Below are 19,502 nucleotides of genomic sequence, written 5' to 3'. Positions count from 1 at the left end.
AGATGACCGAGGAGGTCCCTTCCAACTCTCTATGTTGATTACACATTGCAGAGTGCCATTCAGTTTCTTGACTCGCAAACATTGAAGGATCAACTGTAAACAAACAATGCGAGTTAACTTATTCACATCTTTTTCTTGACCTCTGCAAGCTGGCTTGAAGGACAGTTGTAAACTATATAAGGAGACTTTTTCCTCTGTTCCAAGAGACTCTACAGGATGTCAGCTTAGGGGACCACAGCAGCCCCAGCTGGAAGAACAGTGAACTGCTTCACTGACCATCACTGAACCCTCAAAGAAATCTTGAAGAATCCAGGTTGGGACAATCGGGTCTTCTGGTCACATACCTCACTGCTCTCGGTTAGCTTCCTAAGCTTGTCATTACCTCCTCTCTGTGGGGGCCGCTAAAAGAGGGGTGCCACTGATCGGGGGTATTGAGTCCTGGAAGCAGCTCTAATTCTGGCGAGACAGAGGAAGGGTGAGACTTTGTAGTTTGCACCATCTTGAGTATTTGCTGGGACTGTTCTATATGCTGTTTGTTGGTGGTTCTATAAAGTATTGCCACACTGTTTTACCCTCACCCTGTGTTGTCTGAGTAGTGTTGTGCCCACGGGAATGGAGAGTGGGAGTTCAGTGGTATGTACCCTGATCCATGTGGATTCGGCTAGCGGACTTGAGCACCCTCTGACCCCGTGTCTTCACAGGGGTGATAACATGAAAAAAGCTTTAAATGTAATGGGATAAATACAGCTAGATTAGTAAAAGGAGTGATAACATGAAGAAAAGCTTTGATAGTAACAGGGGAGAAATGTGATCAGATTGGTAAATGGGTTGATAACAAGATGAAAAGCTCCTGTGACAGTACCAGGCTTGGAACTTTCATTTTTATATCTCCCACTGCATCTTTTCTGCCTTTCAGAGATACAGAATTAGGAAGAAAAACTTTTAATGTTGCTCCCGAATTCACACAAGTTAGAAACCCTGAAAATTGCACCTAGAACAAAAAGTTTGTTTTTAGATGAAAGCTAAACTGTAATGCTTATATTCTATCCTGCGCAAACTTGTGTCTCCATGGTTACAACATTCACACAAACCCTGTGTACTCTAGTAGCAATGTGTTCCTAAGAACGCTCGCTCCCAATTTTTTCTCTAAAAAGACCGTGAATCACACGTCGAACAAGAAAAACGTTCTTTTGTTGAGTGCAATTATTTTTAAATCATCATTCTCAGCAGCACATCATCCTGTGTAAACAGGACAAGTGCTGAGAACAACATTGCTGTACGTGCATAGAATGATCGTATTAACAGGTTGCCAACTGACAACTGATAAACAGCCACGATCAGCCAGTATTAATGCAGTCTTACTCTCTTCCATCTGTCTCTTTTTCTAGTTGTAGTTTAGCAATAAGGTGGTAGGTAAAGGGTAGTAACACCCAATTGCATGTTCAGACTACACACATATTTATTTTTGTAGCCTGTAATGATGCAAACACATACTGTAGATCTTCAAAGGAGCTGCCTGCGCCAAATAGAAGTTTTTCAATGCAATTTGCAAAGTTGCTTAATTTATTGTTAGTACACTGGAATAAAAAACGATTGTAATATATACACACCCTACAAGTAGAAGATACTATGATTAACTTTTAACAACTCACCTTTAGCTCTAGGGGGTGGGAACTGTAGGCTTTCACTTTCCGCACCACTTGTGTTCCTCTCAGGACCAGGGACATTTGGGTCTGCTGACCTGTTATGCAACTGACATCGACTCTTTTCAAGGAATGCACATAGATCTGCCAGATCTGAATAGGTGCAGCCAGCCAACGATCGCTGTAGAACGGTGAAATACATTTAACTTAATTGTTTGCTATTGTGTTTTTAAATGTGATAACTGTAAGCACAAGTTGCTTGGATGTAGACTATAACTAAAATATAGCTACTATAAGACTGCCCCTATAGGTACAAGAAAATAGCTACTTCATTACTGCTTCTGCATACATTATAACTACTATAATACTGCCCTCCATGTACAAGAATATAACTACTATAATACTGCCCCTATGTACAAGAATATAACTACTAGAATACTGTTCCTATGTACAAGAATATAACTACTATAATACCCTATGTACAAGAATATAATTACTATAATACTGCCCCTATGTACAATAATATAACTACTATACTACTGCTCCTATGTACAAGAATACAACTACTATAATACTGATCCTATATACAAGAATATAACTAATATAATACTGATCCTATGTACAAGAATATAATTACTATAATACTGCTCCTATGTACAAGAATATATCTACTATAATACTGCCCCTATGTACAAGAATATTACTACTATAATACTGCTCCTGTGTACAGGAATATAACTACTATAATACTGTTCCTATGTACAAGAATATAACTACTATAATACTGCCCCTATGTACAATAATATAACTACTATAATACTGCTCCTATGTACAGGAATATAACTACTATAATACTGATCCTATATACAAGAATATAACTACTATAATACTGCTCCTATGTACAAGAATATTACTACTATAATACTGCTCCTTTGTACAAGAATATAATTACTATAATACTGCCCCTATGTACAAGAATATTACTACTATAATACTGCCCCTATGTACAAGAATATAACTACTATAATTCTGCCCCTATGTACAAGAATATAACTACTATAATACTGCCCCCTATGTACAAGAATATAACTACTATAATACTGCCTCCTATGTACAAGAATATAGCTACTATAATACTGACCCAATGTACAAGAATATAACTACTATAATACTGTCTCTATGTACAAGAATATAACTACTAAAATACTGCTCCTATATACAAGAATATAACTACTATAATACTGCTCCTATGTACAAGAATATAACTACTATAATACTGCTCCTATGTACAAGAATATAACTACTATAATACTGCTCCTATGTACAAGAATATAACTACTATAATACTGCTCCTATGTACAAGAATATAACTACTATAATACTGTCTCTATGTACAAGAATATAACTACTAAAATACTGCTCCTATGTACAAGAATATAAGTACTATAATACTGCCCGCTATGCACAAGAATATAATTACTGCCCCCTATTGGCAACAATATGAAAATAAATTTCAGGATAATATTAAGTGAGTAATATAACTCTCTGTATATGACCCTCCAGACCATCCTTGTATGGACACCGGCTTTCTCATGATTACACCAATACTAGTGAGATTTATAAACAATCAAGTATATAACTTTTCTGGAATATCGAAATTAAACAATTAATGATATAATTCGGGTCATTTATCTCTGCAACCAACACTGGTGGGACTATAAAACGAGGGTCTCTCTGACAGTTTTATTGGTTGTTTTATAAACGTGTTAGATGCAGAATTTGTGTAGCTATAAAATGTGATTGTGCGGTAACAAGAGGATAGAAAGCACATTACTTCCATCAGGCTTCAGCCTGGCAGCTTTATTAACTGCAAAGTGAATGTATACAGAGCAGCTGCTGTAAGGATCAATCAGTGGGCAATTCCCAAAACAAGGCTGGTCCGATGGCTCTCCATTACAGGCGAGAGTAAGATTTCACTTCATGGCTACCAAAAGATACCGCAATAATAATAATAAAAAAGGTTCTAATGTTTCACAAATAAAGCAGAGAAATCTAAAAAAAAAAAAGTTGGATACTATGACTATAATTGATTTACTATTTACTTATCTCTGTTTGCTGCCATGGGAACAACTATGAAAACACTCATCATTCTCCTTATCGGCTACATTGAGAGAACAGAAAAAGTTCTATACTAAAGTCAATGTTTAGACTTTATTTTTGGATACAATAATCTAAAGATCTCTGAATGGGAAGATGATTGGTTACTTGAAAAGGCTGAAGATCCTAACACTTCTTAAAGGTGAGGGTTTGTTACTTATGTTTGGATATCCACCTGGCAGACACAGTTCAATATAGAGAAATATAAAGTTATGCACCTGGGCACTAATAATATGTGGGCATCATGTGTTCTAAGGGGAGTAAAACTAGGAGAGTCACTTTTATTGAAGGATATTGGAATACTTGTTGATCACAGACTAAAAAACAGCGTGCAGTGTCAATCAGCGGCTTCTAAAGCCAGGAGGCTATTGTCACCTATTAAAAGGGGTATGAACTCACAAGATAGGGACATATTACTACCACTTTACAAAGCATTAGTGTGACCTCATCTGGAATATGCAGTTTAATTCTGTGCATCAGTTCATAAAAAAGATGCCCTGGTGGTAGAAAAAGCCACACAACTGATAAGGGTCATTTAGGATCTTTAAGTGTCAAATATATTAAAATAATTAAATATATTTAGTCTTGAGAAGAATAACTTGTACTGGTACATAAGTGACCCACACATAGAGTATGGTTAAAAGCGGTTTCATGTAACAATCACATGAGAAAAAAAGGGGGGAAATCCCTTCACCTGGAGACAGACCGGTTCAATCTCCAGAGGAGACAATTTTAGCACAATAACTACTAATTTGTGAAATAGTCTACATCAGGTGCTGTTCACAATGGAAACCCCTGATGGTTTCATAAAAAGCTTTGGATGCTTTTTTAGATGAAAACAATGTAAATAGCAGGTGATAGGAGTGTGCTGGAAACATCACAAATAGCACTGGAACACAATGTAACTTACATATAAAGTACAACAAAGAATCTTTTAATCTGTGGACTTGGTCCTCCAGCGACTTTCAGGAACACATCTTGAGGTTCTCCGTGACCCTAGAATAAGCAGAGGAACATTACAGGAATTATCCCATGGACCCTCTTACAAAAAGTAGAGGTGATTAATGTTACAAATCAGTACAAATAACTAGAAGTCACAATAATGTATCTCTTTTCTTGCTTTGTTACCCAAAGATTTCCCTTTTTAATGCATTAAGCTGAGCAGCAGTGCCGTGCCACGTGACCCTCTTTCGCAGTCTACATTCCAGTAATACACTGCAGTTTTCTGCCATTAAAATCCCACTCCCGAGAAGATGGAGCTGTAAACTATTGTCTGCTAATAGAGAGGCGCATCATTAGGAGGGATGCCGCCACAGTATTGATACCGGGGAGAGAGAAGAGGATCAACAGAGCATGGGTGTCCAGCGCTGACTGCTTTTGGAAGGTGATTCCTTGCAGTCTCACAAAAGTTACTTAATTTTTCAATGTAAGTCTATGAACGCTTTGTTCTGAGTCTCAGAAACCTATTGTGATGGTCAACGTGTGACTGGACACACCGACTCCAGCAGGGCGAATTTAAATAATATAACGTGCAGCCGGATACACCGCCTCCAGCAGGCGAATTTCAGAATTACATGTATAACTGGATACACCGCCTCCAGCAGGGCAAATTTAAATAATAAAGGGAAACACCAGGGAAACTGATACAATAGAGGGCCCTGCGATAGGGAACGGGGACGTGTAAACCTCCTGCACTCCCCTGAGTCAGTGTCTCTACACTCCTAACGATCCCTAGGCCGGTTACGCACCAGGCGCCGATCAGGAACCTAAAAACCCTAGCTCGCTCTGCACATAGCACTTTCTAGTGAAATGGACGGTGCAGAAACTAATCCCACCACTGCACTGAAACACACAAAAGGAAAGTTACAAAATAGGGGTAACACTACTTAGCTTTGCTCTGTTGCTCTTGCTCCCAGCAACAGAGTCCACCACCAGAATTCAGCTTCCACCTGATGCTACTACACCAGAGCTCTGCCTGAGCTGCAAGGAACTCCTCTCTGTAGTTCCTTCCTCCACCAGACTTGGTTGGAAATGAGAAATATCACCAGCAGTGAGTGAGAGAACAAGACACACCTATATAGTTAAACCAGAGCAATTACACCTGTTAGTGATAATCACGTGCACTAAACTAAAGAAACCAGAGTGCAATGACCCTACCGGCCACCGGGGGCAAAACTAGAACTGAAATCACCACAGTGCAATGACCCTAATGGCCACCGGGGGCAAAACTACCTTAAAGCCAAAGGCTTGAAGGAAAAAAAAGGTTACTAGTGCACTTACCTGTCATAATCCAACCTGGATCATGACACCTATACTGAGAAAGTGACCTCCAGTCCATAGGGGCGCTGTGTGACCGATCCGGTTGGTCACAATTGTGGTCACACCATGCAGGAGAGGACCAGCCAATATTTTAATAAACACACTGTATACATATTACTGATGGCCAAGAGAAGGGGCAATAAAAAGGAACTGCTGGAGTGCCTCCTATAACATTTTCCCATAAAATGACGTTTCTGTACATCCAGAATGCAGGTGATTCCTCCAATGAGACATACAGTTACAGTGGAAGGATGTTCTAACGAGGTGATTAAATCCATATTATTAAAAATGATACCTTTATTAATACTACTATAGAAAAAGGAAATGAATTTGGTAATTCCTATCCAACAAATACTTATACATATACTTATGTGGTGACCAAATAATATCTAAGTGATACGTCACATGGAAAACAGGACCGAAAACAAGATCAGGCAGGGGGTGTCTCAACATTTTCCCTCAATGATACACCCTAAAGATAAGCCCTGCCTGACCGCAGAGGTTGGAATCCTAGATTAAGCACGCAAGTTATGGGGACCCGCTCACCACTGTCTTACCCTAGCTGACTCTGAGTAGACCTCACTAAGGTAAGTCCCCAATGGCCAGACAAGGATGAGTGGGGGCCCCATAGCGTGCATGTTTTATCTAGGGTGCCAACCTCTGTGTTCAGGCAGGGCTTATCTTTAGGGTGCACCATTGAGGGAAAATGTTAGGACAACCCCCTACCTGATCTTGTTTTCAGTCTTGTTTTCTATGTGACGGATTATTTGGATATTTTTTGGTCACTACATAGATTTATGTATAAGTATTTGTTGGATCCGAATATCAAAGTTTCCTTTTAATAGTATGAATAAAAGGTATAATTTTTAATAATAGGGATTTATTGACCTACAAAAGGTAGAAATTCACTGCATCCCATAGATGATTGATATAGTGTAATTTTGTGTTACATTAGAGGGATGGCACAGACTCGGGTCTTGTTCCTGTGCCAAACGCAGCAGGAGCCGGATACTACATATTGCCCGGCTCCTGCTACGTGTGCTGGAACCGGACAAATCTCTAATTCCAGGACTATAACCCCTCTCATACCACTGTCATTAGTGACTGCAGGAATTTTATAAAAGGAGATCGCTCCCTTTGTCAGCCCATTGGCACCTCCGCAATGCAATCTCTAAGATCCCATCGGGGGCAGGGTCTGATGGGCATACACAGATAATGCAATGAACTGCATAGGTTGTTCAGTGTATTATCAGTCCAATCAATATCCCATGCCCCAGACCCTTATAAGTGGAGAAGAAAAGACACGCACTCTAGCTGACTGAGCGTGGATAAATCACAAAAAGTTAATTCTTCCATTTTTGTATATATTCATGTCCATTATGTTTCCAGTTTTATGTGCTATTTTCTTTGTGCTATTTTTTCCACTCTGCTCAGTGTTGTAATTATTCTTTATATTTTATCTTGCAGTATGGTTTGAGAAAGACCTAGGTTTAGGTCGAAACGTAACAATATAAATACTCACATCTGGAATTTGACCTTTGTTTGCGGTGTTTCACTATTTTGACTTATTGAAAAATCTTTTTAAAAAAATCAATAAAAAATCATAATTTCTTCAAAGACTTTTGTACAAGAATAATTCATTTTTGAGTGCGACTGTTTATCCATTGACCAGACCCTTAAAAGACAGGTAAGTATTATAAGGGTATGTTCAAATGTTGCGTTTTTGAGGCAAAAAAATGCAGCAGTTTAATGTAACAGCAAAGTGAATTCCATTTCTGAAATCTCCTGCCTATGCTGTTTATTTTATCCTTGCAGACTTGAAGCGGTTGCATATCCGCAGAACGTCAATTCTTTCAGCATTTTTGCATCATTTTCACCCATTGAATGTGAAAAAATGCACGCAAAAAAAGCATTTTACACAGCATTTTTCCTGCCAACACTACAGTATTTGCAGCAGATTTTCTAATGCAAATACTGATTGTGTGCACATCCCCTAAAAAAGAAAATAAAAAAAATTTGCGCATAAAAAAATTATATAAAAGAAAATACATATCCCAGTTTTATTAATAAAAATAAAAAAAAATACCATACTTGGTATCGCTGAGTTCATAACGAACTGTACCATAACACAAAACTTTCCTTGCAAAAAAAGCCCTCATACAACTCTGTCTATAGAAAAATGTAATAAAAAATCAAAATATGGTGACCAAAAACACAAAAAGGGGTTTGTATTGCGCAAAAGTGGCAAAACATAAAAAAACCCACATAAATGTGGTATTGGCGTGATCGTACAGATCCACAGAAGAGAGATAACATGACAATTTCACCATACAGTGAATAGTATTTAAAAAATGAATAAAATAAATTCAAAATCAAATTTTCTTTTGTTCATTTTGCCTCCCAAAGAGTGTAATAAAAAGTGTTCAAATGTGCATATACCATAAAATAGTACCAATAAATCTACAGCTTGAGCCCAATAAATAAGCCCTCATAAGGCTCCACTGATAGAAAATTATAAAACTTATGGTTCTCAGAATATGATGACAAGTGATCACCAAAAAAACAAAACACAATCCCTCATACAACTATGTCGCCAAAAAAATATATAAGGAAAAAAAAAAGTTATGGCTCCTGGAATGCAACAATAGAAAAGTAAAAAAAAATGGTCTGGTATAAAGAAAAACAACTTGACGTGGTCTCATAGATTGCAGCTCTGCGCGGGGTGAATGAGCAGGCGGCGCACTACATCCCGCTGATGTGTCAGTATGATGGAAGACTGGCTGTAAATACTCTTTTGTATCTCTTGATGTCTGTTTCGGTGTTTGCGTGTTATTGTTGTAATGCCGTGTCATTCTGCGTGCGGCAACACAATAACTCATTTGCTGATATTTTGCATAATACATGTGACGGCTGGAAATCTGGTCAATCTGCGGCCAATAAAACAAGAAGCCGCCTAGCAGCTAGCGCTGCCGTCCACGGGTTGACTATGATGCTGATTGGAAGTGTAGTTGGGAGATTAGGAGCAGGCTGGGAGATAAAATGTTGTAATTATTCCAGGTGCCACAATAGATCTCGTCAGCCGCCGTTCTCAGAAGACAAAAGACTAAATGATCAGAGGAGCTGATCCTAGAAAGCTTCGGAGTGCGGCATAAAAATGGACAAAAACGGAATTCATTCTGACCCGTGTTACGACACAGTAACAAATCACATGAAAGGCATGCTGCCTCCGATGCCCCAGAGGCCTTTAAATATCTGTCATCTCCTTGGCTTGGAACAATCGGCACGCCATGCGGGTGGGTGATGGTAGATCAGTGGATTCATTGAGCACTGCTTATCTTCGAGAAAATATTAAGATGGGGTCAAAACTCAACTGGTTGATCACTGTTTACGACATGGTATGTTGTCTTCCTATCACCTGGTGGTCACAAGTGGCTTCTGGTAGGTTCATAATGCTTTCCCGTCATAGGCAACTTCTCCTCGCTATGTAAGAAAGGAACTAGTTACTGCCTCTCACAAAAGCCAACACACTCTTCTCCTAAACCCCTATATGCTCCTATCAGTCTCTCCCTCTTGTCTCTGACCTCATGTTGACTCTATGCCTAATACAAGATCAAAACAATCATGTTCTACTGCATCAGCCGCAGTGATTGCACATCCACTAAAAGAAGCAGATATGGACCGAATGCTGTGAGGGGCTCTCAGACACTGAACAAGGATTAATGTGATTCATTGATGAATGGCATGGTCTCACTTACCAGTTTCTTGGTGTCACAGATAATATTGGGGTCACTGCACCTCACATACAGCTCCGGTTCCCCTCCAGGCATTCCAACAGGGGCACCTAGAATAAAGCAAGATACCATGGATATAAAAAAATCGATAAATTCACAACAAGAAAATAGCGTGGAAAACAATATTTTCTTACTGTACCTGGAAGAGTGTACCACGGGGGTAACCGGATGGACTTCTTCAGGAATGTCAGCTCGGGGTGATAAAATCTAAATGTTTGGTCCACGATGTGCGGTTGCGGTTCCACGCTCACTTGGAGAATGGCAATTGGTTTTCCATCTGATGCCTTAAAGGCAACCTGACACATACATGAAAATAAGATTGTGATGGAGCCGCCATTAGACATCCCAGAGAGGTTGTCACCTAACTTTCCTAGACTCCTGAGCAAGTAATCTGTCAAATTACATAGTGATGAGAAATGTTTTCCTACATAACATGAATGTCGGCTGACCACCTAATGTATATAAAACGGAGTCCTGACAGCAAACGGTATAGAAATGAAGGGTCGGGGTATTTTGGACTACATAACAGCATACATTTTAGTAAATAAATAGCCACCAAAAGAGGCCATTGTTTATACTGGCTCAAGTTCCGGGCTTTTCTCCCTACCCCTATGGCCGGTTCCCTTTGTGCTAGTCCAAGCCTGGTTACTATGGCCCCTGCTATGTCATGATCCAAGGACTTTTAAGGCAGGCTTAGGCAGCTGTGCACTGTCTGAGTATTCAGGTAGTGCAGTCTGCTAGCACATGCATTCTTTGCGCTGTGCACAGCCCCAACTTTGCTAAATCAAGTTACTTGATAACAAACTTGCCTGAAATTCCTGGCGCTGTCACACACTAAACTCTGTAAGATGAAGGTATGAGATAAACTTTTTTCTATTATTTTTTGGTATTACCGCACCATTAATCCTACTAAATATAGGTTCCTTATAACAATCTCATTCTTGCCAAAATAAATAATTGCCTATCCAACTCTGCTCCTCCTGTCTACTACTGCATTCATGCAGCAAGGTACCAGACTGCCTACACATCAGTTTTGTTTGCACATTTGGCTCTGCTAGAAATAGTGCTTCCAGCTCAGCTTATCCTCCTGCCATCCTGCATATCCAACTGAACTTGTCCTGGCTGCTCCCCATGCCATCCGGCAAGTCCAACAATACTACAACATGGCCTCTGATCTACCCTGATCTATGCCTTAGAGAATCTAGCTACAGTTGTGGCCAAAAGTATTGACACCCCTGCAATTCTGTCAGATAATACTCAGTTTCTTCCTGAAAATGATTGCAATCACAAATTCTTTGGTATTATTATCTTCATTTAATTTGTCTTAAATGAAAAAATACAAGAGAAAATGAAGCAAAAAGCAAAACATTGATCATTTCACACAAAACTCCAAAAATGGGCCAGAAAAAAGTATTGGCACCCTCAGCCTAATAATTGGTTGCACAACCTTTAGCCAAAATAACTGCGACCAACCGCTTCCGGTAACCATCAATGAGTTCCTTACAATGCTCTGCTGGAATTTTAAACCATTCTTCTTTGGCAAACTGCTCCAGGTCCCTGATATTTGAAGGGTGCCTTCTCCAAACTGCCATTTTTAGATCTCTCCACAGGTGTTCTATGGGATTCAGGTCTGGACTCATTGCTGGCCACCTTAGAAGTCTCCAGTGCTTTCTCTAGAACCATTTTCTAGTGCTTTTCGAAGTGTGTTTTGGGTCATTGTCCTGCTGGAAGTCCCATGACCTCTGAGGGAGACCCAGCTTTCTCACAATGGGCCCTACATTATGCTGCAAAAGTTGTTGGTAGTCTTCAGACTTCATAATGCCATGCACAAGGTCAAGCAGTCCAGTGCCAGAGGCAGCAAAGCAACCCCAAAACATCAGGGAACCTCCGCCATATTTGACTGTAGGGACCGTGTTTTTTTCTTTGAATGCCTCTTTTTTTCTCCTGTAAACTCTATGTTGATGCCTTTGCCCAAAAAGCTCTACTTTTGTCTCATCTGACCAGAGAACATTCTTCCAAAATGTTTTAGGCTTTTTCAGGTAAGTTTTGACAAACTCCAGCCTGGCTTTTTTATGTCTCGGGGTAAGAAGTGGGGTCTTCCTGGGTCTCCTACCATACAGTCCCTTTTCATTCAGACGCCGACGGATAGTATGGGTTGACACTGTTGTACCCTCGGACTGCAGGGCAGCTTGAACTTGTTTGGATGTTAGTCGAGGTTCTTTATCCAACATCCGCACAATCTTGCGTTGAAATCTCTTGTCAATTTTTCTTTTCCGTCCACATCTAGGGAGGTTAGCCACAGTGCCATGGGCTTTAAACTTCTTGATGACACTGCGCACGGTAGACACAGGAACATTCAGGTCTCTTTTTTATGTTTGGTGTGGAATTATATCCAATTTGGCTTTAGGACAATTCTTTTTGTGTTTTTTCATTTAAGAAAAATTAAATGAAGATAATAATACCAAAGAATTTGTGTTTGCAATCATTTTCAGGAAGAAACTGAGTATTATCTGACAGAATTGCAGGGGTGTCAATACTTTTGGCCACAACTGTAACAAGATGAGAAATTAACAGGTTACCAATTGAGAGCACATGCAAGAGCAGCCAAGCTCAAGGTGCAATGGTAACTGTTGGTAGACAGTGATCTATAGTTTATGGCCACCTTTAACAGGTTTGCCATTAAGAAATCTTGGAAAGCTTGCTGACAAGTCATTTAGGAGCCTATATAGTAGCCATATTGGTTATCACAGCTTTACTATTAGGGGTTTTCCTACCTGATAAAGTGATGGGTATGTGATCATCTTATTATGGGTGGGGGTCTCCCACTAACCCAAGGAAATCAAAGGCCCAGAACGGTGGTACAGCGCACCTCCTCATTGTTTCCCCAATGACAGTGGTACCTTGACCACCTATTATGCAGGAACCTGCGGCATGACCCTAGTCAAGGATATGATGCTGGCTTTAGTCCCACCATTTGGTGGGGAAAACTTAGAAGGGGGGTCTTACTTCCAAACCAACTCTGCATCTCTTTTATGTTCAGGATCAAAGAAAATCCAGGTTGGGCCCCACCAATCATAAAATGATATAGGGACAGAAAACAACTAAAAAGTTTGACGTACAAATACTAGGTCTATCATCTCACCTTAATCCGTTTAGAAGACATGGTGTTTGGCTTGAATTGCGACGACTTGTCGGGGTCTTTTGCTAAAAGTCCGGGATCAGGACTCTGAAGTCACAAAAGAAATGTAGTGTATATCACGTCTTGCCCAGAAAATGTGCAGATATTACAGAGATTAGCTGGTAGTTGCCCATGCAGGGCTTATTGTTAAGGTTAATGACTATAAATATAAATAATAATGACTGACATTAAACGGCCATGGTAAAATATATAATGTTTGTTATTCTCCTAGATGAGGCGGTTACTCCACTTATATTGCAGACCTCAATGCAGGGAGCTATAAGAAGCTGGATGTAAACCTACCACACACATTCACTTAAAGAGACTCTGTTAGCACATTCTTACATATGAATACAGCACGTGTATCCCAATAAAAAAAATATTACCTTATGTGAAAGTCATAAGAAATCTAGCGTAGAAGACATATGCAAATCAGGTTGGAAGTGCACTGGGGAGTCAATGCACTTGGGAAAAGAGGTCTGAGTGCAATGACACACTCACAGTGCACTTCCAGCCTGATTTGAATTTCTACAAAAAAGTTATTTTACTGAGTGACAAGCAGTTACACAGCAACATCACGACTTTCATATGGAAAAACTTTCCGAAAGGTTCCCTTTAAGACATAACGGATGAGATCTCATAAGCTTTGAGGAGGATTGTTAGGTGTACAGGTAAGTAGTAAAGGGGTCCTCCAACCCCAGTGCAGTTTGTTCTAAAAAAAAAAAAAAAAAAAAAAGAGCAAAACACGCTTTACTCACTCTCCCCAGGTTGTCTCAGCTGCAGCATCCTGTGTCCGATACTGACTATAGACCAGATGTTGATTGAACAGTGCTACAGTCAATGAGTGAGCTCAGCTGATCTGAGCAGAGCTTTCCGTCTACACAGACAGTGCAGTTCAGCTCACTGATTAGCTGATGCACTGTAGACTTGATTTCAGCGTTGCAGCGGATATAGGTCACCAGGAACAGCAGCAGAGACACAGAAATGGACCTGATGAGAGTAAGTAAAGCGTGGTTTGTTTTGGTTTTTATAACAAGCTGTGCCCAGGGACCATAATTTTCTGACAGGGCATAACCCCTTTAAGTGTGTGCCCTAGGATACAATACCATGTACCGTATAATCTATGGTATCATTCCCAAACTCACCGACAGCAAGGACGTGGGATCCATGCAGACAGTCTGGTACCTGAATGGAATATAAACGGTCTCCTTGGGTCGGAGGTACAGCTGGGGGGTGTCGCTCTGCTGCTGAACATGAAACATATTTTCCTCTATGGGCGTCGTTGTGTTTGTCAGCTCTTTAAAATGTCTCCATTCCTGTGTGTCCACGATCACCCTGGAAGGGTATAGAGAAACCTTCAGCTTTATAGTCCATGGCCATGGGATCATGTCATCGATTTGAGATTCAGATTCTTTCTCTCCATGACATGGTGACTATAGGGAGCGACACTAATCACCATTAGCTTCAGGCCATACTAGCAAACTATTACCACAAAGGATCTGAGTTTCCCTTGGTGGTGAACATAGTTGGCAAATTTCGCCTATTTTCTGAAGACCTGCCCCATTCTCGTCAGTTTCCTGAATAAGGAGACCCTCTGAAGGTTTCAGGCAGGTTTTACAGGACCCCAGAAATTTGCTGACTCTTCCCCTTATTCCTGGAGCCTCGTAGAAGAGGTTGGCAAGTATGTCTCCAGTAGATGTAAATATTCATGGTGATGTGAATCCCTAACAGGACTTCACGACAATGTCGTACCAGAAGAGGACTTGTCATCAAAACTTCTCAGTAATGCAGCCTCAGGTTTGGGGCCAGTATCTTCAAATCATCAAATTTTTGCAAAAAAAAAATCAGTTTCCATATTTTTGAGATGCACCAAATTATCTTTTTAAAGATGTCTTCTGGTGGGTCTCACTGTAGTGAACATTCACACCATTAAGTTTTGCGTAATCTAGGCCCAAAATATTGCACTATTTGATGTCTTAAAGGGGTTTTCCACAGCACTGATATTGATTACCTATTGTTGGGATAGGCCATCATCATCATCATCATCATCATGGAGTCCAACACTAGGCACCATGACAATCTTATGTTATCAGCTGCGGCTTGTTTTAAAAATGGGGATACCCAGGAATCATTTTTTTACTGTGTGTCTAAGAACTAACAGGCAGGTAGTTGCTACTTTCCTGCCTGTTGTGCCCAACACCAATCTCTGCCACCACAGTGCGGTCACACACTGTTCCTGCCATCTATTCAGCAGCTTCCATTGTCGACATGTCAACAGAGCAGTGGCTTCTCTTCCACTTTGCTTTGTTGATGGGGTGTGACTGCATTTGTCATGCTGAATTGACAGCTAGTTCCCTGCTGCCTAACTGCGGGGAGCCAGTTGTCAATCAACATGACGTGACGTCTGCAGTCCCACCCCATCTATAAAGCAGAGTGGAAGAAGATGAGCTGCTGTGTTGGCAGGACCGGTCTGTGACTGCTCTGAGCCGGCGCTGGGTAGAACAGGCAGGTGATTGCCTCAGTTAGCTACTACCTGCCTTGTTAATATTAGGCCCAAAGTAAAAAAAATTATTGTTTTGGACAACCTCTTCAAATAGATTTAAATTTAAAAAATTACTGCACTAGAGGGCGCTTGTTGCACACCATTTAACCCCTTAAGAAACCTGCTATTTGAGGTCTTGAAGCAACAGAGCCTTTTTTTGTTTTTGCACCACTACATGGGTAACAGAAGTTGTATTTTTTTAATGCTACCATTTTTGGGGTACAAATAATTTATTCTAAAATGGTTTACATTTTTGGGGGGTGGGATGAGAAAAAACACAGCAATTCTGAAACTATTTTTTTCTTTAACTGCACATAGTGCGATACAAATGTCATGTCAACTTGATCTGCTTTTTTATGTTTTACGGCTTTCTGAGCAATAAAAAAACGACAACAATCATTTGCTTTTATGTTGCCATTCTGAGAGCCATTAATTGTGTTTTTCCATTGATGGATTTTTATAAGGGCATTTTTTTTTTAGGGACACTTTATAACTTATTGGTACCATTTATTCTGGCATTTTTTTAAAAAAATGTAGTTATTTATTTATTTTTATTTACCGTGAGAATTAAAGAAAGTGATCATTTTAGAGTTCGGTTGTTATGATTACAGTGAAACTAATATGATTTTTTATTTTTTTTCATGTCCTAATAAAACATTCTTTAGTAGGAAAAGAATGTTTTTTGGATTTTTTTTACATATATTGCAAAACATTTTAATTTTACTTTGTTTTTCTGTCCCAGTAGGGGACCTGACCGTGCAATGGCTCGAACGCTGATATAATACGCTTCAATAATTAGGTATTGCAGTGTATTACGCCTGTCAGTGTAACGCGCTGACAGGCGTCCTATTAGGCCCCCGGCTGCCTTTTTTTAGGTCCTGGGCTGCCATGGAAACTCATCAGCGCCCTGCGATCAGGGATTTTTTTTTAATTTTCTTTTTTAACCAAGTAAGGTTTCATGGTTCTGAAATTTTGCATTTTTTTCCCTTCTAGTCAGTGCAGGTCTTCATTTACTAATTACTGTAGATCTTTTTTCTAGACCCCCTGTTGTGTAGACCTCACTTCTATCCCCTCGGTCGGCACCTACTCCACCGTGTGCCACCTCCTGTCCCAGAGCTTTCCACGTGAGGTTGGTTTTTAGCTGCGCACACAGTTTATTACATATTTTGGGATAATGATAACAGAAGACGGATCCCATACATTAGTTTGTACCTGAGATCTGAATGATCAATCTCAATAGATATGGTGTACTGGATGTTATAAGGGTTTTTAAGTTGAAATTCAAAGAATTCTGCGGTGCCCAGCGTAGCATACACGGTGTAATTTGAGGTAATAGCCTGATTCAGCATACTGGAGATACACTCGGCTTTGGTGCGTTCCCGGTACGCTTCAATGAGCTGCAAATCTCTAGTGTGCTGAGTGCGCTGCTCATGATGAGACTAGAAACAAAAAAAAATAAGTGAGAAAAACACAGAAAAATAGCTCAATACTAATGTCTCATACATCAAAAAGTGGCACAGTACATCCCGAAACAGAAGCCATCTTTTATCACATACATCTGATCTGATACTGGGAACATTGGGTGACAACTTTATCCCCATTATAAAACGGATCTGACACATGACAGCCGCTCCATTCATTCTCTAGGAAGCTGCTGGAACAGGCCGAACGCAGCAGATGCCGGAAGAGGCCGAACGCAGCAGATGCCGGAAGAGGCCAACGCAGCAGATGTCAGAAGAGGCAGAACGCAGCAGATGCCAGAAGAGGCCGAACGCAGCAGATGCCGGAAGAGGCCGAACGCAGCAGATGCCGGAAGAGGCCAACGCAGCAGATGCCGGAAGAGGCCAACGCAGCAGATGCCAGAAGAGGCAGAACGCAGCAGATGCCGGAAGAGGCTGAATGCAGCAGATGCCGGAAGAGGCCAACGCAGCAGATGTCAGAAGAGGCAGAACGCAGCAGATGCCAGAAGAGGCCGAACGCAGCAGATGCCGGAAGAGGCCGAACGCAGCAGATGCCGGAAGAGGCCGAACGCAGCAGATGCCGGAAGAGGCCAACGCAGCAGATGCCAGAAGAGGCAGAACGCAGCAGATGCCGGAAGAGGCTGAATGCAGCAGATGCCGGAAGAGGCCGAATGCGGCAGATGCCGGAAGAGGCCGAATGCGGCAGATGCCGGAAGAGGCCGAACGCAGCAGAGGCCGAACGCAGCAGATGCCGGAAGAGGCCGAACGCAGCAGATGCCAGAAGAGGCCGATGAAGCAGATGCCGGAAGAGGCCGACGAAGCAGATGCCGGAAGAGGCCGACGAAGCAGATGCCGGAAGAGGCCGACGAAGCAGATGCCGGAAGAGGCCGACGCAGCAGATGCCAGAAGAGGCTGAATGCAGCAGATGCCGGAAGAGACCGAACGCAGCAGATGCCGGAAGAGGCCGACGCAGCAGATGTCGGAAGAGGCTGAATGCAGCATTCGGCCACTCGTCGGGGAAATGAATGGCGCGGCGGTCAAGCATGCGCCGCGCAGCTTTATTCTAACAGGGAAAAAAGTTCCATATTCTATAGCAGTTGGACCCCCGCCAATCTTAGTATCTTAGTAAGAGGTGATAACTTTTCACCGGACAATACCTTTAAGCAGCTTAAAATATATAACAATTAAAAAAAAAACAGGTGCAACTAAGGCCTGTTTCACACATCAGTTTTTTGGTCAGTCAAAATCCGCTAAAATGGCGGATAACGGATCCGTTCCTGTAGTGACCACAACGTTTGGCACCGGACCGTTATTTTAACGGATCCGTCAAAGGAAGAATTTTAAAGGAACCGCTGCCTGGGGAAGGAGAGAGAGAGAGAGAGAAAGGAACCGCTGCCTGGGGAAGGAGAGAGAGCGAGAGAGAGAGAAAGGAACCGCTGCCTGGGGAAGGAGAGAGAGAAAGAGAGAGAGAATTTTTCAGCCGCCAGAACAGAGTTAAGGGTTAAATTTGCGGCTGAGTGAAGTCTTTCGGGCATGCGCAGTGACAAATGCGGATCCGGCCGCCCGAAAAAACGTTGCATGGTCCGTTCGGGAATGTCGGCGGATGTCAAAATTTTGGCGGATCCGCAAAAAAACGGATCCAACGGATGGCCATCCGTCAAGATCCGCCGGTAATGCAAGTCAATGGGGAAAAAACGGATCCGCCAAGAAAAATGGCGGATCCTTTTTTTATTTTTGCAAAACGGCGGATTTTGACTGATGGACACAAATGGATGTGTGAAACAGGCCTAAGGGAGTATTCACACTGGTTTTAAATGATGTACACCACTTATATGATGTACACCACTTATATGCTCACATATGAAAAAAATGTAATGTATGTAACTGTTCATAATGTTTTTTTTTACCTGTAGTTTATGCCCAAGAGGAAAAAAAAATTTTGGGTGAATCACTATGGATTCCTTGATGTTTGCCCCAGGAGATTTCTTAGACATACATGGCAAATGCACTGCACCCCAAGATATGTTGGGAATACCTTCATTAAGTAGGAGAGATGTCTATTCACTGGTAATTTGAACTGAGGTGGAAATGCCTTTTTATAGATTATGTCCAAATTGGAAAACGCCATTTTGTTTAAAAGGAAAACCACATTTAATCGATCACAGCACGAACAACTATCTAGCCCCAGAGATCAGTGGTAATCTGTGAAAGATCTTGGTTGCGTGTGTTCAATTTTGTAACAGCACCACCACAGGAGGCATGAAGAATTGCATGGATCAGATTAAATAAAAAAGGAAGAAAGGGAAAGAAAGAGAATGAAAGAAAGAAACTTGTGCCAAGATTGGAGGATGTACCCTACCATTAGAATAGGGTATACGTTCTGAATCGCTGAGGGTCTAATACCTGGTATTG

General features: G+C 41.1%; 1 protein-coding gene across 2 annotated transcripts in view; it reads right to left on the bottom strand.

The window, feature by feature from the left end:
* Positions 1 to 19,502, bottom strand: part of NPHP4 (nephrocystin 4) — a 331,710-nt gene that overhangs the window by 39,345 nt on the left and 272,863 nt on the right. For both annotated transcript variants that reach the window (XM_073561791.1, XM_073561792.1), the window contains 7 exons: positions 16,843 to 17,069; positions 14,234 to 14,423; positions 13,053 to 13,136; positions 10,050 to 10,206; positions 9,875 to 9,960; positions 4,711 to 4,796; positions 1,653 to 1,824 (listed from right to left, as the gene is read on the bottom strand). In XM_073561791.1, the coding sequence (XP_073417892.1) occupies positions 1,653 to 1,824; positions 4,711 to 4,796; positions 9,875 to 9,960; positions 10,050 to 10,206; positions 13,053 to 13,136; positions 14,234 to 14,423; positions 16,843 to 17,069 (1,002 nt within the window). The remainder of the gene's footprint in view (positions 1 to 1,652; positions 1,825 to 4,710; positions 4,797 to 9,874; positions 9,961 to 10,049; positions 10,207 to 13,052; positions 13,137 to 14,233; positions 14,424 to 16,842; positions 17,070 to 19,502) is intronic.

Source organism: Dendrobates tinctorius, unplaced genomic scaffold (genome assembly GCF_039654945.1).
Source record: "Dendrobates tinctorius isolate UK_male_01 unplaced genomic scaffold, ASM3965494v1 ptg000326l, whole genome shotgun sequence".
NCBI lineage: Eukaryota > Metazoa > Chordata > Amphibia > Anura > Dendrobatidae > Dendrobates > Dendrobates tinctorius.
Note: the sequence above shows the minus strand (reverse complement) of the source record. Positions and strands in the feature narration are given on the sequence as shown.